We start from the raw sequence: 21912 nt of genomic DNA, 5'->3' as shown, positions 1-21912 counted from the left end.
TCAGGTATTTGAATTACTTAATAAGCTCTTCAAACTTGGAAGAAAGCGTCGATCGAGGAAAAATAAAACAGTTCTGTTTGTGCTAAGCAAACAAAAATATTTAATTTATTAACTAAATTTTCTATTTCTCAGACATACTGGTTCAAGAATTTTTTCAAGACTATCTTCTCGTTTAACCTTCTAATATTTAAATCTCTTTTTAATAAATCTGCAATGGAGAACATTCAAATAACGAATTTGTTTTTCATGACTTGACAATATTTGTTTTTCTCACAGCCCAAACAGTTTAAAACTTGGAATCAAAACTTCGATTGAGTTAAAATGAAACTGTTTCAATTGTGAGAAGAATGTCTGGTTCTAAGCAAACAAAATCAAAATTTATTTTCTAAGTTTTCTTTTTCTCCAACATACTAATTCAGTTGTCATTCCTAAAGACCACAGTTGTCATGCTTGTAGGAATGTTTACTTTCTATTATTAAATTAGCTCTTAGGGTTGATAGTTCTCTGGACCATTGGGGATTTTATTCTTTACTCTTAATATGCATTCTTCCTTTATTCTCCTCTTTTAAACATAAGAATTTTATAAAGGTCGTTTAACCTTCTAATATTTGAATGTTATTTAAGTAAAGGAGCAATGGAAACTGTCACATAACGAATTTGTTTCTGTGACTTGATAATATTTATATTTCCTAGCTCAAACAGTTTAAAACTTGGAATCAAAACTTCGATTGAGTTAAAATGAAACTGTTTCAATTGTGAGAAGAATGTCTGTTTCTAAGCGAGTAAAAACCTAAAATTTATTGTCTAAATATTCTTTTCCTTCAACATACAAATTCAGTTGTCGTTCCAAAGAGCACAGTTGTCATGCCTGTAGGAAAGTTTGTTTTTATTATTAAAGTATCTCTTAGGGTTGATAGTTCTCTGGACCACTGGAGATTTTATTTTTACTTTTAATACGCATTCTTCCTTTATTCCCCTCTTTTAACAATAAGAATTTTAACAGGATTATCTTCTCGTTTAACCTTCTAATATTTATTTAAGTGTCATTTTAATAAAGCAGCAATGGAAACATTCACATAACGAATTTGTCTTTCGTGACTTGATAATATTTTTTTCCACAAGTCAAACAGTTTAAAACTTGGAACAAAGCTTCGATTGAGTTAAAATGAAACTTTTTCAATTCTGAGAAGAATGTCTGGTTGTAAGCGAATAGAAATCTAAAAATTATTGTCTAAATTTCTTTTCCTCCAACATACTAATTCAGTTGTTCCCAAAGAGCATAGTTGTCATGCCTGTAGGAAAGTTTGCTATCTATTATTAAATTATCTCTTAGGGTTGATAATTCAGCTCGAACAGTTTAAAACTTGTAACAAAGCTTCGATTGAGTTAAAATGAAACTTTTTCAATTCTGAAAAGAATGTCTGGTTGTAAGCGAACAAAAACCTAAAATTTATTGTCTAAATTTTCTTTTCGTCCAACATACTAATTCAGTTGTCGTTCCCACAGGGCAGAGTTGTCATGCCTGTAGGAATTCTTGCTTTCTATTATTAAATTATCTCTAAGGGTTTATATTTCTTTGGACCACTGGGGATATTATTCTTTGCTCTTAATATGCATTCTTCCTTTATTCCCCTCTTTTAACCGTAAGAATTTTATGAAAAATTATATTCTCGTTTAACCTTCTAATATTCAAATGTTATTTTATTAAAGCTGCAATGGAGAATTTTCACATAACGAATTTGTTTCTGTGACTTAATAATATTTATTTTTTCACAGCTCAACAGCTTAAAATTTGGAATCAAAACTTCGATTGAGCTAAAATGAAAATGTTTTAATTGTGAGAAGAGTGGCTGGCTCTAAGCGAACCAAAATCTAGTCTAAATTTACTTTTTCTTTACTAAATTTACTAATTCACTTGTCGTTCCCAAAGAGCAAAGTTGTCATGCCTGTAGGAAAGTTTGCTTTCTATTATTAAATTAGCTTTTAGAGTTGATAGTTCTCTGGACCACTGGGGATTTTATTCTTTACTCTTAATATACATTCTTCCTTTATTCCCCTCTTTTAATCATAAGAATTTTATCAAGATTATCTTCTCGTTTAACCTTCTGATATTTAAATATCATTTTAATAAAGCTAAAATGGAGAAAATTAACATAACGAGTTTTTTTCGTGGCTTCATAATATTTGTTTTTTCTCAGGTCATACAGTTTAAAACTTGTTACATAGCTTCGATTGAGTTAAACAAAAACTGTTTCAATTGTGAGAAGAATGGCTGGTTTTAAGCGAACAAAAAACTAAAATTTATTGTCTAAATTTTCTTTTTCTCCAACATACTAGTTCATTTGCTGTTCCCAAAGAGCTAAGTTGTCGCGCCTATAGGAAAGTTTGCTTTCTATTATTAAATTAGCTTTTAGGGTTGATAGTTCTCGGGACCTATGGGTATCTTATATTTTACTTTTTACAGACATTCTTCCTTATTTTCCCCTTTTCAACCATAAGAGTTGTTCAAGATACCTTCTTGTTTAACCTCCAGAGATCTAAAGTGTCATTTTAATCAAGCTTAAATCGAAGAACAAGCTAAAATTTGTTTTTTGTGACTTGACAACATTTGGTTTTTTCAAGGCTCAAACAGTATTTACGGCTGATCATCTACCTAGCAGGAGAACTGGTTGATTATAAACGATATATTTATCAGTAAAATATTAATCAGTTATTTCATTGTTTCATTCTTAAAAAACACTATTGTCAGTGAAAGAAAAAACTGGAAGAGATACTTGCAAATGAAATAAGGATTAAAGTATTTATTAAAAATTTTAATTATTTTTTAAGAATAGAGGCTACAAAATTCATAATAATGTTAAATACTAGCTGCATTTTTCCGTCCACGATCTTCTTACAATTAAAAATTTGTCTTTTGAGCAGCTTCCTCGGCTGTTGCCATTGTAGGTTCTTCAGTCATTTTAAAATTAAACATTTTTCAGTCCACGATCTTCTTACAATTAAAAATTTGTCTTTCAACGATTTTCTTAAATACCTTTAATGACGTCATCGTCATAACAAACATGACGACAACTAACTTCATGACGACATGATGACATGACGTCACTCGACAGACCCACAGACAACTTATTTATATATATATACTAGCTGTTGGGGTGGCGCTTCGCGCCACCCCAACACCTAGTTGGTGGGGGCGCTTCGCGCCCCCCCCCAAGCCCCCCCGCGCGCGTAAGTCGTTACGCGCCATAATAGTTACGCGCCATTGTAGTTGTGTCCCTATGTCCCACCTGTGAATATAGATAGATATATATATATATATATATATATATATATATATATATATATATATATATATATATATATATATATATATATATATATATATATATATATATGGTTTTAACTACGTAAAACTTGCGAATATACAACATTCTTTGCTGTCCCATTGTCTTTGCATATAAATAGATTGTCAGGTTTACCGACTCTTGAACATGCAACATATAATGGTCCATGGGAAAACAATCTGTATTCAGATCTATACCTCATGATTCTAATGATTGCCCTTGAGCTTTGTTGATGGTGATTGCTAATCGACCATTCCCTGTCCCGGTGTCCCGGTCGTCATTTATATCCCCCTGTTTCCCCCGGTGTCCCCGTTGTAGTTGTGTCCCTGTGTCCCGGTCGTCATTTATATTCCCTGTGTCCCGGTCGTCATTTGTATCCCGGTGTCCCGGTCTGTATATACATACGTTTTTTAGTTTTGTTTTTCTCCTTTATTTTTTTCCTTTTTTTTTCTTTTTTAGTTTATTTAGATTTTTAGATTTTTTAGTTTTTTTATTAGTTTTTAGTTTTTTTTTCTTTTTAGTTTTTTTGTAGTTTTTACCTTCTTTTTAGTTTTGTTAGTTTTTTTTTTTACTTATGTCCTGGTCGTCATTTATACTCCCTGTGTCCCGGTGCTTTGTTGATTGCTAATCGAACATTCCTTTTGTCCTGGTCGCTTTCTCTTTGAGTGTCGTCATTTATTTTTTTATTTTTTAGTTCTTTTAGTTTTTACCTTTTTTAGTTTTTTTTAGTATTTTAGATGAAAATTTTTTTTAGTTTTTTCCTTTTTTTCTTTTTAGTTTTTTATTGGTTTTTACCTTTATTTTAGCTTATTTTTCAGTTTTTTCCTTTTTTTTAGTTTTTTTTTTATTTTTTATTTTTTTTAGTTTTTTACTTTTTTTAGTTTTTTTATTTTTTTTAGTTTTTTAGCTTTTTTACTTTTTTTATTAGTTTTTAGTTTTTTTTTGTAGTTTTTGCCTTTTTTTAGTTTTTTCAGTTTTTTTTTTTTAGTTTTTTATTGGTTTTTACCTTTATTTTAGCTTATTTTTCAGTTTTTTCCTTTTTTTAGTTTTTTTTAGTTTTTAGTTTTTTTTAGTTTTTTACCTTTTTTTGTTTTTTTTTAGTTTTTTTAGTTTTTTAGCTTTTTTATTTTTTTTTATTAGTTTTTAGTTTTTTTTGTAGTTTTTGCCTTTTTTTAGTTTTTTTAGTTTTTTAGCTTTTTTATTAGTTTTTAGTTTTTTTTGTAGTTTTTGCCTTTTTTTAGTTTTTTTCTTTTTAGTTTTTTTGTAGTTTTTACCTTCTTTTTAGTTTTGTTAGTTTTTTTTTTACTTATGTCCTGGTCGTCATTTATACTCCCTGTGTCCCGGTGCTTTGTTGATTGCTAATTAGTTTTTTATTGGTTTTTACCATTATTTTAGCTTATTTTTCAGTTTTTTCCTTTTTTTTAGTTTTTTTTTATTTTTTATTTTTTTTAGTTTTTTACCTTTTTTTAGTTTTTTAGTTTTTTTAGTTTTTTAGCTTTTTTACTTTTTTTATTAGTTTTTAGTTTTTTTTTGTAGTTTTTGCCTTTTTTTAGTTTTTTCAGTTTTTTTTTTAGTTTTTTATTGGTTTTTACCTTTATTTTAGCTTATTTTTCAGTTTTTTCCTTTTTTTTAGTTTTTTTTAGTTTTTAGTTTTTTTAGTTTTTTACCTTTTTTTAGTTTTTTTAGTTTTTTAGCTTTTTTATTTTTTTTATTAGTTTTTAGTTTTTTTTGTAGTTTTTGCCTTTTTTTAGTTTTTTTAGTTTTTTAGCTTTTTTTATTAGTTTTTAGTTTTTTTTGTAGTTTTTGCCTTTTTTTAGTTTTTTTAGTTTTTTAGCTTTTTTATTTTTTTTATTAGTTTTTAGTTTTTTTTGTAGTTTTTGCCTTTTTTTAGTTTTTTCAGTTTTGACGTCACCTGATCCAGTTTTTTCAGGTGTTGTCACCTGATCCACAGATCCACACACAGACAACTTATTTTTATATATATAGATAGATGTATAAGAAAATAGAATGGAATTGCAATTGGGACTTTATAGAAAAAGGAAACGATCTCCATATATACAATAATATATGCTAACCATACAGAAAATGCTAACTCTCCTAGTTACTAGTTTTCTTAAATGACTCCAACAGTAGTTGCTGCTAATCCTTTGCTTAGCGAGAGAACTGATTGTTCATAAACAATATATTTATATATAAAATCAGAATTGACTATTTTAATGCTTTATTTGTAAAAAAAGTGATTCACGGTAAAGGAAAAAACTGGAAGAGAGACAAGAAAAAGAATTATGATTTAAGACTTTAATTTGAATATTCAAATGATTTTTAAGAATAGAAGCTCAAAATTCCTGATTACTTTTAATTTTCTTGTAAGAAAATAGAATATTCAATGATCGTCATATTTACAATAACAGTGGCTAAATATACAGCTCTTTTTAACTTACCTGATCATTAATTTTCTTAAATATTCTCCGAAAAAGGTTTTCGGCTATATTTAGAAAAGTAATGATAGAAACTAACTGAGAAAAAACTAAAACATATAATAATTCTAGCTTAAAAGGAGTAAAAACCACTGTAAATAAATAAATGAAAGGCAGATGAAACAGATAACAAAACAAATAATCATTACAAACACAAAGCTAAAAAATTCTGTTGTGAATGAGTTGATCAAATCTACCATGAGCTCATAATAAAACAAACAATCAAGTCAAACCAAAAACGAAAAGAAATTACCATAAATAATCGTAGAACTACTACTATCAATTCACTGCAGCCCCAAGCCACCTGAGGCCAGCACAGTTGCGCATGCTCCTGCTCCATCTTGATCTATTAAACCACTTTCCCTATAAATCTCAGAGTCTCATTTATAATTTACTAAAAACGAGTTCTATTTCTAGCCGTGTGTTCTTATTGCTATAGTATCGATTTACTGTCATAGGACTGCTAGCAACGATAAAATAACAAAAGAAAAGCACAATGCTATTCAAGATTTACAAATAAGAACTACGACAAATAGGGATAGAGCTACCACCTAACATAGCCCCCTACCTCTCAAACCTTCTAAAAGTCTTGATTTTTATTTAGCCTTTATTAAAGACGAATTGTATTTTAAGCAATTTGGTTGGTTTTCTTTGTCAGAATTTATGTTTTTGTCAGTAAAGTGGTGTTATTGGGGGGGGGGGAGGGAGAGGCTGCAAGGTGGCATGCTCGTGAAAATCTGACTCAATGATTTATCTAAATTTCTCTTGACTTAAAATCTAAATATTACTTTATACTTGTGCCTATTATCTTTATATTTTTGGGTTTGATTTCAACTTGTGAAATAAAATGTTGAGTAGTGATTGAATAGTTGCATCAAATATGAATATTAAGACAAAATTCTCAACAAGTAATAGTTTTCTGAAATAGTAAATGTGTGGATAGGGAGGGCATTTTCTGCATATGAATTGAAACTCTGCATAATTTTGTCTTGTCAAACGGTTCGTGGTAACGAACTGTAGTAAGGGGCGACCCGGCTCAATAGTAACCGACATTCTAAAAAATGTAATTTTGATACCAATAGTTACTTCAAAAGAATTACATTTTTATGCTGATTTCAAATATATAAGTTTCATCATGTTAGTCTTACCTATCAAAAGTTACGAGCCTGAGAAAATTGGCTTTATTTTAGAAAATAGGGGAAAACACCTCCTAGAAGTCATAGAATTATTACAAAAATCACACCATCAGATTTAGCGTATTAGATAACCGCAGTGTAAAAGTTTCAAACTACTATCTACAAAATGTGGAATTTTGTACTTTTTGTCGAAAAGGGTCTGTCTCCCCCTCAACGCCTTGCTCTTTACGCTAACATTTTTTATTGTTTTAAAAAGTAGAGTTGTGAGAAAGCGTCAAACTTTAGCGTAAAGAGTGGGGCGTTGAGGAGGCGACAACCACTTTCATATACGGAATAATTTCTGTTCGTTTTAAGTTTTAATGTCGCTCCTTACTTGCAGTTAAAAAAAAACTGTTTTTTTTATTTAATATAGAACTGGAGGCATCCTGAACCCTATCTTAAAAACGTAGTTTAATATTCACGTACAATTCACCATATAAATGAACTAATTATTTTATGCTTTATTCTGTTAAAAGTTTTTTTTTAATAAATGCATCCCAAAGTCAAAGAAGGGGTTTGTTTTACACTCTTAAAAAAAAAATCGGATGTCTCGAATCAATACAAACAGATTCGCTACTTCATTTTATGCCATAGCACAGATTGCTTCGGCCCAATCTGCATGCCCTGAAACTTTCATGCTGATCAGCAAAAAATATTCATTTTTTTGTTATAAGGAATCAATACAGTCTGTTCTTTCAAAAATTTGTTGTCTTGATTAGAGTTTCTTTGGTCTAATCTACCCCTGAAAAACAAGTGACGGGCGTCGCGAATTGATATAGCCTAATTTTTTCAGTACTTTTCTTCGGCCTAGGTTTGTTTTATCTAGTCTATATCCTCAGCAAGCTAAGAGCCGATGAGACACAAAACAAATATGGGCTTCTTCATGGGCTCGTGAGCAAATTCAACAAGTTTCTTTGTATAGTTGGTGCGTACACTGAGCTGCATAATGTGCATAAAAATTTGCGTACAATGTGATCATTGCGTTTTTATGTTGACGTCCATTTGTCCCTAACTACAAGCCCTGTAAGTCTAATCCAATTAGAGAGAACATAATTTTCCAGGTAATTGTCCTTATAAATTGTCCTTATTATAAATTAAACTTAAGATCAGTAGAAACAGACACAAAATAACTCAAACTGAAAACGACCAGAAATTACTATTAAAGAATAAATGGAACCCCAAAACAAACAGAAATTAAATAAACAATCACATCAAAAAAATGCAACAGGTAATAATTGCAACAGGTAATCAACAGGCAACAGGTAATTTATCTTCTTAAGGTAATATAAACGAATAAATAAATCTTAAACGAGTTAAAGTTAAGTTGGATATACAAATCAAGCTTTAAACAGACAAAAATATTTTGCTACTGAAGTTTAAATGAAACCCAAAACGAACATAAATTAAATAAACGATTATTGCAAACAAACATACAATAGGCACTAATATAAATGAGTAAAAAAAAACTTAAAGCGAGTGAAATTCAAATTGAATATTCAAATTAAGCTTGAAACTAACGAAAATCTCTAGAAACAGTAGTTTGGGTTTTACCTCCTTCTCTCACTGTAAAATTCTAAAGCTTACTGCTTTATTGGTGCTTTACTGAAAACTATATGTGTTTTGAACAGTCTTGGAAAGTAAAAATAAAATCAAACTGAATGTTTGATATATAATTTTATTGAGTGTTGAAAGATCATCAGTTCAAGATTTTATTCACTGTAATTTTGTTTTCATTTTCAATGCTACAATAACTGGAAAAGAAAATATTCTTAATATAATTCGTTTTTAGTGAAGCACCAATGACGTAGTAGGTATTAAACTTTTACAGTTAGGGAAGGGGGTGGCATCCAAACTATTGTTCGCAGTGAAGCTATATTTTTCTTGAAAAAGTCTTGGCAAGAACTAATAAAATGAAATTGAATGTTTGATATGTAATGATATTAATTGCTGAAGGCTCATAAGTTCAGACTTCAATTTTACTATAATTTTTATGTTCATTTTCAATGTTGTATTAAGTACAAAACAAATATTTGTAATATAATTCGTTATCTGTTAAGTACCAATGACACAACAGGTTTTAGACTTCTACATTGAGAGAAGGAGGCAAAACGTGAGTTCTGAGTTCTTTATCTAACAATAAATTTCATAAACAAAAAAATTGCTTCAATACAATCTCCCCTATAAGGCTCCATGGTCGGGAAATAACAGGGGAGAAAAAAATACCAATACAAAAAAATATAAACAAAATAAACAAAAAATAAATCGCCCATCTCAATAATCCCCAAAAATGACAAGCTAGGTAGGGGGTAGCACATGATTTCACCAACTCAATTAAATATCCAGCTCAATCCAGAGACATCAGCTCCAAGAGAAGCCGGTAAAAATTATTTACTAGCTAGAAAATCTCTAACATAATTTTTGAACATACCAAACGAGTGGCAGCTTCGTACGAACTCTGGGAGTGTGTTCTATATCCTGTTGCAAGCTGTCAGAGGGTGAAAGTCAGACATCACTGATGGAGTGTGAAGAACCAGTAAATTGTTGGAAGCGCGGAGATAAATAGTCGATTGATCAGAAACAAAAGATAAATTATTACACTGGGCAGCAGGAAGATGGCCGTGCAACTGTAAAAAAAAATGAAAGAAGAACAAGAAAGAAAATAGAGAGATTCAACCAAACAAGGTTTTAAGTGAAGATCGGTTAGTTTCATGAATAAGCGTCCTCGCTTTATCATATAGTTTTGAAAGTGGCTTCAGAAACGAGGGAAAAGTTGACATCCAAATAACAGAACAATATGAAACATAAAATTGAACTAGGCTGCAGAACAAGATTCTAAAAATCGACCCTAGAAATATGTATTTGAGCTTTCTAAGGATTCCGAGACTCCTGGAGCCTTTCATTTTAATAAGGTCAATGTGATGCTTGAACGAAAGATTTTCGTCAAGCAAGATACCTAGGGAATCAAATGTAAAGATCCTTAGGTCTACTCAGAGAACCTCTTGATACGTGTATTTCATTTAAGTCAGGGCAAGCCTTTGAGACTCTGGAGAAAATGAGAAAACATGGCTTTCCGACATTTAAGGCGAGATAATTTACATCAAACCACTGGATAACTTTTTCAAAAAGGGCTATCCTCTTTGAACGAAGATCTACCAGTTCTACCAGTTCTACCAGTTGTGCCAAGAGTACTGTCATCATCAAAAGCAATGAGTGTATCCGGTAAGGACAAACTCCTGTCACAATTGGTGACGCATACTGGTTGACAAAGACGACAGCAAACGGTACGTTTTGAATTTTTAACCACATTAATAAAGTCATTGAAGTAGATTAAAAAGAGTATCGGCCCAATAACAGAAATTCCGAAATTCTTGTTTGTTGAGCTATCTCAATATTTTGATGGCATAATATACAACACTTGCCCCCAGGTTCTAGTCGGCTGTTTATCCCAGGAGTCTTTGTTATATGATCTATGGTGTATTCTGAAAAGAGTGGCTATGTAAAGGATTCGATCGAACGTATTGGTGAAAAGAGTGTTAGCGGGGTGGGGGGGGGGGGCTAATTTCCATCACACCACTTTTGACTCCTAAAAAGGGAATTAGAAGTTGCAATTTCTAATCATTGAGTCCCCTCTGAGGTTTACACGACAACTTCTTCCATAAAAACTTTATATACTCTGGGGCATAATTTACAACTCTTCCCCCAGGCTCAGGGGATTATATTGATTCTGAAGTTTTTGCTATCTGAGTTTTGGACTATTTAAAAAATTTTAGTGATTTCGAAATTTTGATTGAATGCGTCTTAGGAAAAGAGGGACTGTGCGAGGGCAGGGTGGGGGGCTGGACGCCTTCTGCTCACTTTTGACCAATAAAACATAACCAGAACTTCCGATTTCCAAACAAATTAGCTACCTCTGAACTTTACACGACCACCCCTTACATAAGAACCTTAAATGCTCCCGGGGCATAACTTAAAATCTTGCCACTGGGCTCTGGGGCGTTGTGTCGACCTTGGAATTTTGTTACCTGATTTTTGAACTATTTTCAATAGTATGGTTAGCAAAAAAATTTTATTGGATTGGTTTGGCGTAAAAAGCGCGGGGCTAGTTGACCTCCGATCTCTTTTGACTCTTTCAGTTTCTAATAAATCCCTTCTGAAGTTTAAACGAGCAGCCCTTGAACTTAGATTAAGATTTTTATGAGATCCATTTAGGGAAAAAGGAATTGGTGGCTATTGGCCCTTTGATCATTTTGACTCCTAAAAGGGCACTATAGCTTCCAATTTTCAAGTGAAAAAGCCCCTCCAAAGTTTATACGACCATCCCTTCCAAACGAAGTGCCTCAGGGAAAAATTGGAACCTTGGGTTCGGTGGGGGGGAAGCTAGTTATCATCGGATCACTTTGACTCTTATAAGGGACCTAGAACTTTCCATTACTAACCATTGAGTCCCTTCCAAAGTTTGTACGTTTACCTTTTTCGTAAAAACCTTATATGCCCAGGGGCATAAGTTACAACCCTCTCCCCCAGGTTTGGGTCTATTGACCCCGAAGTTTTGTCACCTGATCACTGAACTATTTCAAACAAAATAGCTATCTAAAAATTTTGATCAAATGCATTTGGGGAAAAGAGGGGGGTATATACCCGTCGGTAACTTTTGATGACTCTTAAATAGGCTAATGGATATATTAGTTTTCAATCAAATGTATATTAGTTTCCTTCATTAGTTTCCCAATCTACCTTTCATATCTATATGACAAACCCTTACAAAAAACAACACTTTGCCCGGACTCAGGGGGGTTATGTTGACCCCAGACATTTTTTTATGTGATCCTTAAACTATTTTGAACAAAATGGCTATCTCAAAGATTTGATCATATGCTTTTGGAGAAGTAGGGGCCTTGCTGGGGGAAAGGGCTAGTTGCCCTCCAATCTATTTTGATTCTTAAAAAGAGCACTAGAAATTCCGATTTACAATCAAATGATCCCCTCCGAATTGTATACTACCACCCCCTCCATAAGAATCTTATATGCCTCTGAGAATAATTTACAACACTTGGCCCTAGGTTCTAGCGGGCTGTATTATCCCTGGAGGCTGTTTTATCCCTGGAGCTTTTCTTATATGATTTTTTGTCTGTTTTAAGAAAAATGGCTATACATACAATTCGATTGGACGCATTTGGGGAAAAGAGGGCTGGTGGGGGGTGGGCTAGTTTCCAGCGAATCCCTTTTGACTCTAAAAAGGGAATTAGAACTTTCAATTTCTAATCATTTTATTTCCTTCCTAGGCTAATAAAGCCACTTCTGCCATGAAAACTTCATTTGACCCCAGGCCATAAGTTACAACCCTTCTCCCGGGTTCTGGGAGAGGGGGGTATGTTTACCCTGAAGTTTTTGTTATTTAATTGTTGGACTATTTCAAACAAACTGGCTATCTCAAAACTTTGATCGGATGCATTTGGGCAAAATAGGGTGTGTCTGTGGTTGTGTCTGTGTGTGGTTTGGATACCATCCAATCCCTTTTGACTTATTAAAAGTTAACTAGAACTTTCAATTTCCAATCAAATGAGCCACCTCTGAAATTTATACGATCTCTCCTTACACAAAAACTTTCTATACTCCCGGGGATAACTTAAAACGCTTACCCCGGGGCTCTGGGGTTATTGTTGACCCTGGAGTTTTTATAATCTGATGTTTGAACTAATTTTAACAAAATGGCTATCAAAAATTTTCATCAGATGGGTTTGGGGAAAAGGGCGTGGGGGAGCTATTTGCCCTTCGATGTCTCGACTCTATAAAAGTCAACTAGAACTTTCAAATTATTATCAAATGTGCCCTCAATGAATTTTATACAAGCATCCTTTCTATAAGAATAACATATTCCCCCAGAACACAACTTACAACGCCTGGCCCCAGACACTGGGAGGTTGGGTTGACCCCGGAATTTTTATTATCTGATGTTTGATTTATTTTTAACAAAACATGTACCTTAAAATTTGTATTAGATGGGTTTGGGTAAATAGGGCGTAGGGGGGGGGGAGGCTGAGTTGCACTTCGATTTCTTTCGACTCGTTAACATTGAACTAGAAATATTCAATTTCCCATCAGATGAGCCCTCTCTGAAGCCTATGCGAGCATCCCTTATAAAAGAACCATACACGTCCCCCGGGCATAACTTACAACGCCTGCACCGGGCCCTGGGGGTTAGTGTCGATCCCCGGAGTTTTTTTTATAATCTTTGAACGATTTTTGACAAAATGGTCATCTCCAAAATTTTTATCGGATGTGTTTGGGGAAAAGGGGCTGGGGGGGCTAGTTACCCTACAATCTCTTTTGACTCTTAAAAAGGGCATTAGAACTTCTGATGTCCAATTGAATGAGCCCCCTTTAAATTTCATACAAATACTCCTTCCATATGAATTGTTCCTGGGATAAAAATAATAAAACATTGAAGCCGAGTAGCCTTTATTATAAGCAACCCTATGGCGTTGCCTCTGATATCTCCATTTTTGAGGAGTTAAGGCTTGGGACTGGAAATCGAGAAAAGTTTAGTTTGTATCATCAGTAAATTCAAATTACCATGCGTGAACAAATGCCATTGCTCCACTAATGGAGAAATTTATGCTCTTTTAAATCAAAACTAATCTAAAGTGTATCAGAGACAACGCTATAACGTTGCCTATACGGTTCCAATGTTTTATTATTTATTATTTTTTGTTCCTAGAGGCACTTCATATGGAAGGAGTCGTTGCATAAACTTTGGAAGAGCTCATTCGATTGGAAACCGGAAGTTATAGTGCCCTTTTCAAGAATCAAAAGTGATCGAGGGCAACTAACCACCCCCAGCGCTATTTTATTAAAAATAGCTCAAAGATCACATAACAAAAACTCTGGGGTCGATGTAACCCACAGGGCCCGTGGGCAGGCGTCGTAAGTAATGCCCTGGGGGCATATATTGTTCTTATGGAAGGGATTCCCGAATAAACTCCAGAGAGGGCTCGATTTGATTGGGAGTTGATTTCAGGCCCTTTTTTTTCTCAAACTCATCCTATCAGAACTATGAGATATACATTTTTTCAAATAGTTCAAACATCATATAATGACCCCTTTGGGGTTGACATGACGCCCAGGGCCTGGAGTAGGCATTGCAAGTTATGCCCTAGGACATATTTGGTTTTTATAGAAGGTATTCCCGTATAAACTTTAGAGAGGGCTCATTTGAATGGAAATTGAAATTTTCAATCAAATAATTCAAATCTATTTTTGAGATAGCCATTTTGTAAAAAATAGTTCAAAGGTCAGATAAGAAAAACTTCTGTGTTGATACAGCCCCCAGGGTCCCGGGCACAGGCGTTCTAAGTTATGCTTTGGGGGCATATATGGTTCTTATGGAAGGGATGCTCGTATAGACTTTATAGAGGGCTCATTTGATTGGAAATTGAAAGCTCTAGTTTACTTTTTGAGAGTATATTCTTTTTTAAATAGTTCAAAAATTAGATAACAAAAGCTCCGGTGTCAACACAATCCCCCAGAGCCCGGGGGCAGGCTTTGTAAGTTATGTCCTGGGGGCGTATATGGTACTTATGAATTATGGATACTCGTATAAACTTTAAAGAGGTGTCATTTGATTGAAAATTCAAAGTTCTTGTTCACTTTTTATAAGTCAAAAGAGATCTGAGGACAACTAGCCCCCCTCCACACCCTTTTCTCCCAAACAGATCCTATAAAAGTTTTGAGATAGCCATTTTGTTAAAATTAGTTCAAATGTCAGATAAAAAAATCTGCGGTGTCGACGCAGCCCCACAGGATCCGAGGGCAGGCGTTGTAAGTCACGCTCTGGGGCATATATGGCTCTCATCGAAGGGGTGCTCGTATAAAATTCGAAGAGGGCTCATTTTATTGGAAATTGAAAGTTCTAGTTTACTTTTTAAGAGTCAAATAGATTAGAGGCCAACAAGCCGCACCCCTAGCCCTTTTTACCCAAACCCATCCCATACAAATTTTGAGATCGCCATTTTTTCAAACAGTTCAAACTTCAGATACCGAAAACTCCGGGGGTCAGTTCCCTCCAACCACTTTTGACTATTAAAAAGGGCACTAGCCCTTTCAATTTTTAATCGAAATATATGTATAATATATATATATATATATATATATATATATATATATATATATATATATATATATATATATATATATATATATATATATATATATATATATATTGAATTGGAGCCTCTTGACCCAATTTTTCAAGTGTGATTTTCAAGCCATTAGAAAACATTTTTTCCGAAACAAGTTTTAGGAGCTCCTGGCCTTAAGCCTTCTAGCTGTTCGAGAAAAAATGGCAATTTTTCAAGGGAGCCAAGGGTTTTTCCTTATATCTTAAGCATTGAAGTCCTCTTCATCCAAGGACTAAAGAATAAAACCTTTGAGCATATCACACAAAAAAATTGTTCAATTTGAGCACCACTTCTGGAGATCCACCATGTTCCTAAAATACTTCAACTTTCATATTAAATTTCTTTTAATTCACAGATAAACGGCTATAATTTTCAAACTGATCAAACTGATGAACTCTTCAGTTTTCTCTAGTTTAATACTTCGATATCAGCACCCGCACCATGCCCAAGGGGTGACACAATTTCTAGCTTTCTCTCATCTTCACGCCTTTGCAAGGCCAATTTTAAAATATTTTGCTAATTTTAATTTTTAAAGTTGACTGTAATTCAAGCTTTCATTGCTCTGTATCCATCTTGAAGTCCTAGAAATTGCATAGGCCTTTCTTAGAAAGATTTTGATCAATAATTTCGGTATGAGAGAAATCGGTTCCGAAAAATATTTTGCAAGAGCTAAAAGACGTCAGGAAGGGAAACGTACTATGAAGGGAATCAACATATATGTTTTCATATATTAGTGTTTTTTTTTTCTTCACACAAGTGTTGAATTATTATAAAATGGGAAATTCTGAAGGCTGAAAAATTAGTCTGAAAAATATACTCTTCCAGCATTTTAAATAGATTCCTATCCCTTAACTTCCGACATTAAGAGCAATTATCATTTATAGGTCTGATGATTCGTCCTTGGAAGAGCTTGGTGTCAAGTCTGGACAAATTGTTGCCGCCATAGTTGCCTTAAGAGGTCAAGAGGCTTACATTGCCAGTGAGCTATTTAGTCAAGAAAATATCACCTCTGTTAATGCACTTTCTCAGGCAATTTCACACGAAGGAAATAAGAAGTAATTTATGTTTAATCCAATCATCTATTCGAAAATTAATGCTCAATAAACTGGGCTTCTTGATAGCTGAAAAACCCCTTTAAATTTGCTAGCCTCAAGACTGAGAACATCTCAAAAATGAAACATCGCGAAATGTAAAGACAGTTTTAGTATCTAGAAGTGTATTAAAACAAATTCTGAAATTTTAAGGCTAAACATTCTGCATGTTGACAGTTAACATGCCTGCTGCCTGTTGATATCACTGGTGGATCCACTGGGCCGGGAGGATCCCCCAATATTTTTGCTGGGGTCCTCATTCCTTGATTTTTTCTGTTTTTCACTCTCTTTTAAGACAAATTTTTCAATTTCGTCAATTATTTGCACTCTCGTCAAATTACCCTCCCAAGATTTTGCTCTAGATCCATCCCTCGTTGATTTTCTTTTTTAGTAGTTGATTTATCTTATTTATTTATTTTTTGATGATGAGTGAAATATTTCAAAGAAATAAATCGTATTAGATGTCAGGCCACAGGCCATGCTTACAGGCCATTGTGGCCTATTTTTATTTTAGCTGATGAATGAAAGTTTATAGTTTTGTTTTTGAATAAAGCTACCTACCTACCTACCTACCACATTTCCACGTATTTTGTAACTTAAAAAAGTATCTTATCATAATTAAACGACCTTCGTGTTTCAGGAGTTGTCCTTAAAAAATTAGAACAAAAAGTCAAACTCTAGCGCAAAGAGTTAGGCATTGAAGAGGGGAAACCCCTCATATACGGAGTAATCTGTGAAAAATTCCCTCCTCCCACAAAAGATGTGAGGAAATCCTCAAAGTAAAGTCCCTCCCAAGGACAATACCCAGCCCCATAAAATTCCTCCCAGACAATTTCATCTTCGCACCCGAGAATTATTTTTGCAGACCTATTAGCAAGTGCTATACATAAAAAACAGGTAAGTATTGGAACTTACAGCCCTTTCCCTGAAAAATTTTCCTTAGCATACTTTTATTTAAAAATCTTTAATTTCTGATCACTTTCCAAATCATGTCGGATGTCTCCCCACTGCAAAAAAAAATTTCACGGAAATCATCCCACTCCCATTGAATAGCTGTTCCCACAGAAAAATCCCCATGGATAATTTTTCATGTAGAAAATTTTTCTCTATGAAAATATCTTCCAGACAATCCCAAAATCGCTGAAAATTTTCCCGGGAACATCTCCATATGTTAAATTTAATCGGCAAAGAGAAAGCAAGACAAATAAAAATAATTTCATAAAAGATTTTTAGAAAATTCCACCAATGTAAAATTTTCCCTGGAAAGCTCTGCCCCCAGAAACTGTCTTCCACGCGGAAAATGTTCACTGTAGTAAAATCACCAAGCAGAATTCATCCCCTCACAAAAAAATTCCTGTACGTTTCACAGTAACAAATACTATACGTAAACAATGGGTACATTTCGTAACATAGAACCGTTTCCCTAGGGCGTGTGGACGGTCATGTTATCTCCTAAAGCATAGCTATTAGACTTAGCAACAATGCTGAGCAAAAAGGCTACCTCAAAATTTTGGTTAGGTTAGGTAAAAAGTGGTATGGGAAGAAAGTCAGCTGCCATTCAATATTTCTGGTTGCTTAAAAGGGGCACTAGATTTTTAAATTTTTTATCAATTGAGCCCTGTTTTGATCCTTTAGGATCCCTGGTTCAACACGATCACCCCTGAGATAAAAAAAGTAAATAGATTATAGAAGTTTTTTTCTGGCAGAATACAAAATTCCACTTTTTTATACATAGGAGCTTATAGCCATTACAGTAGAAGTTTCTAAGATGCTAAATCTGATTGTGGGATTCTCATTAATATTGCTTGACGTTTTATGGGTGTTCTCCCCCCCCTTTTTTATAAAATGGAGAAATTTTCTCTGGCTCGTAACTTTGATGGGCAACACTAAATTACTAAACTTGATAAATATTCTATATATAAAATCAACATAATGAATTTAATAATTTTTGAATCATCGCAAAAATTCAATCCTTTTGATGTATCTGTAGATCTATTATTATTAAAATTCCATTTTTTCAGTGTAGGTTACTATTGAGCTGCGTCACTCCTTACTGACAAAACAAACAAGTTTATTTTTTAAATGGAAGTAAGAAGCGACATTAAAACTTAAAACGAACAGAAATTACTCCGTATATGAAAGGGGCTTTTCCTCCTCAACGCCCCGCTTTTTACGCTAAAGGGAGACTCTTTCTCCTAACTCTACATTTTAAAACATCAAAAAACTTTACCGTAAAGAGCTCCTAAAGCGTCCATTTTTTATAGTTTTGGTTGCTATTGAGCCGGGTCGCTCCTTACTACAGTTCGCTACCATGAACTGTGTGATTTCGTTATCAAGAACTGCTTGATAATCTATTTAGATAACAAATGCAAGGAGGGGTACGGAGGTGCACTTCCCCTAGCAAGAGCGTGTCCAGGATTCTTGTTCGGGGTTGGGGTGACAATGAAAAACTTTAAAAACGCATAAAAAGTTTGTTTATATGCATTTTATTTTGTTTTTAAGAGTCGAACAAAAATTAAGGAAGGGAGGTCGAGCCCCATACCCTCTCCCACCTGGATACGGCTTCGTACCCCAGGCATTAGTTTAAACTTTCCTTCAAAAACAAGCTCGAATGAATATAAATTTGTGGTACTTGTATGATGTGCCCCCTACCGCTCAAGTTGTTCATGCATTGACGCACAGTAAACTGGTTTCTTTCGCCAGTTTCTTTTAACTTAGCGTCAGAAAAGACAAGGAGAAGTGGTGGAAGTAAAATATTTGGACAGTGTGAAGTCAGAAAACAATTCTTAATTTATAATATCAGAATAATAGTAGCTAACACATTTTGAGTGCAGATCTGCTGTACTTACCTCCCCCTCCTAATGTACGAATATATAGCCCAAATTTGTTTCTAAAGTATTATATTTTTTATCCTAATTAGGTAAATTTAATTAATATTAACCTAACTTCACTTCTTGAGCGGTAGGGGGTATATCATACAAGTGCCAAATTTGTTTCTCGTTGTTCGACCTATGTTCGTGCAGTTTCCAATAGAATTTTTGCATGAAACAAAGCTATTCGTTTTAGGTACTCTGTTGAGATTGATGTCAGCTATGAGAAAATTGCATTAGCCCTTGTTAAACTGCTGAAAAGACAAAAAATTATGCAGATTCTACTTCTGTATAGCCAGAGGAATGAGGAGCTACAATTTGCATTCCGCCATCTTCGTCGTCTCTGTGATTCCCATGACATCCATGTCATGGCAATTGAAGCTATTAGTGATAATGTACTGATGGAAGATGTTTTACAACGCTTAAAGGAGAAAGATACTCTATCTAGGTGGAATTCAGATGATCACCAACAAGTCGTAAGTGCTTTTATATTGGTGTTGCCCTAAGGTGACTGCGGTGCTTCAAAAACTGCTGGAGGGTAAAAACTCCTCCCTTTGATTCCAAAAAAATTATTCTTGTCAGTAAGTTATATATCCCATTAGCTTCCCCTTACATATTAGACTGTTGTGTACGTATAAAAATATTTTTGATATTTGTTTCTTTCAATCCTCCCTCTATTAATCTCTTGCAGCTACGCCTATGTCAGTGACTCTTATCTTGTAATTTAATTGATGACAACCTATTATATAATTATTGGCAGGCCTATTGATTCACAATTAAATACAGGCAGCAAGTGCTTTTACGATCCGCTTGCACTTCTTGGTCCGTGTCACAAACTAAGGTCCGAAAGTTGTTTGAAGTAGACAAAACTGGTTTTTTGGATCTGTTTTTCTGTTACCACCGTCGATTGATGTTGTTGTTGTTAGATGAGCTTTTGTCCAATAATTGTTCGAGTTTAGTAGTGCATAGACTCACTTTTTTAATCAGATATATCAGTGTTGTTTTATTATTTTAGGTTGTAACTCTTCTTAGTAAAGAGGATGCAGATGATTTTATGGCAGCTTTAGTAGAAGCTGAAGATTTGGCTACGAAGCCATTTTTAATTGGCGTAGGAAGCTACTGGGACCAGTTTTCAAAGGATCCTGACTTCACAAAGGCAGTTTCTGGTGCTGCTTTTATTAGGTACGCTATTTTCCTATTGTTACCCCTCCATTTTTTGTCTTTGTGTGCGTGACTCTGTGTGATCGTATGTGTTTTGTCTTTCTCTCTTTCTCTATGTGCCTGTATTTCTGAGTGGCTGTTCGGTTCTCTCTCTCTCTCTCTCTCTCTCTCTCTCTCTCTCTCTCTCTCTCTCTCTCTCTCTCTCTCTCTCTCTCTCTCTCTCTCTCTCTTTCTGTCTCTCTTTCTTTCTCTCTTTCTCTCTCTCTCTCTCTCCTATCCTTAAGTAAAAGCTAAATTATATACCAAGATGGAAAAACCTCAAAAACACCTATTAGCCAGATTTATTAATATGCTGCTGGTTCGATTCATTCCATGTAAGATTTGTAAGTTTTATTTTCTACGCTCTAAAAACTTTATTTTAGAGTTTTCTTATTTGCTTGTTTCATTATTTCTATTGTCCATGTTTTCTCTGTTTATACTTTTATGCCTGGATATATGATAAAGGTTATAAAGTAAAATATATTTCCTCCGCAGAAATACTGAAATTCTCCTTCAGATTGCTATCTGTAATCAATCCATAGTAACTACATTAAAAACGAATCCTGTTTGGAATATGAAAATGACTAGAATTCATAGCTTTTTTGGAACTTTTTATTTGTTGAGAATAAAAAAGATATTTGGGCTAACTGAGTTGATTACCCAGTATATAATAAAAGTTGCCTGAGCACTATTGACCAAGCAAGGTAGTGACTCATTCATGTATCATTGCCATGGAAAATCAAAGTTTTTCTGCCCTGGTAACACCCTTTAGAAGACAACACAGTTGTGATAGTATAATTGTTTATAAGAGTAGTAAATGCTATAGATGAATGAATCCAACGAATAGCACCGCAGAGGCTACTAGACTTTCCCAAGGAGTCTTAAGGGTCTAAAAAATTGAAAAATTTACTTCTTTTAACCCGTCCATCATACCCTGTTTCATTTTAAGATGAAAGAATATGTTTAAAAATCAACAGACTCCTTTGAATTTTATCGTTTTGAGTGAACATAGAGTTTAAAATGTTTCTTTAAGTAGCAAGAAATAAATAAATATCTTCGGGAGAGCATTATAAATATGGCTAATATATACGCAAATAATGGTTTTAGTGATATTAAATATAGAGTATAAAACATTGGAAACTAATTTGACCAAAAATTTGGACTGGTGAAATAGAACGAAGATCCGATAAAAATAACGAATGTGAATGAACTATTTAATAAAGTGACAAGACTCTGAATGAACTAGCATGGGGAATAAATAAGGCAATGCTTTATTTATACATAAACTTGGTAATATTCAGTGGAGGTTCTGGCCTCTCTTGCGCAAAGGGGAAAATATTGATTAGCCCCCCCCCCCCCCACCCCCTTGTCTCTCAAATTTTTCAAATCAAATTTTAACAAAATTCTCACTTATTAAAAAAAATGTTTCATTTATTAAGTCTAAAATTTCTTACTATAACCTCGGAAAAATCATTAATTTTCTCGTCCCAATTGATTGCTTGTAATTATTTGTATTCTATAGACATTAACGCTAAATCGTTTAGTCGGTCCTGACCCATAGTGGATCTGAGGTATGAT

General features: G+C 33.8%; 1 protein-coding gene across 2 annotated transcripts in view; it reads left to right on the top strand.

Moving 5' to 3' along the window:
- The window catches only part of LOC136025973 (uncharacterized), a 157772-nt gene that overhangs the window by 106028 nt on the left and 29832 nt on the right, over window positions 1–21912 (top strand). For both annotated transcript variants that reach the window (XM_065702092.1, XM_065702091.1), the window contains exons 9-11: window positions 16058–16228; window positions 19331–19610; window positions 20150–20316. In XM_065702092.1, coding sequence (XP_065558164.1) covers window positions 16058–16228; window positions 19331–19610; window positions 20150–20316 — 618 coding nt within the window. The remainder of the gene's footprint in view (window positions 1–16057; window positions 16229–19330; window positions 19611–20149; window positions 20317–21912) is intronic.

This window comes from Artemia franciscana, chromosome 4 (genome assembly GCF_032884065.1).
Source record: "Artemia franciscana chromosome 4, ASM3288406v1, whole genome shotgun sequence".
In the NCBI taxonomy this organism is placed as follows: domain Eukaryota; kingdom Metazoa; phylum Arthropoda; class Branchiopoda; order Anostraca; family Artemiidae; genus Artemia; species Artemia franciscana.
The sequence above is the reverse complement of the archived record's forward strand: the minus strand, read 5'-3'. Positions and strand labels throughout refer to the sequence as shown.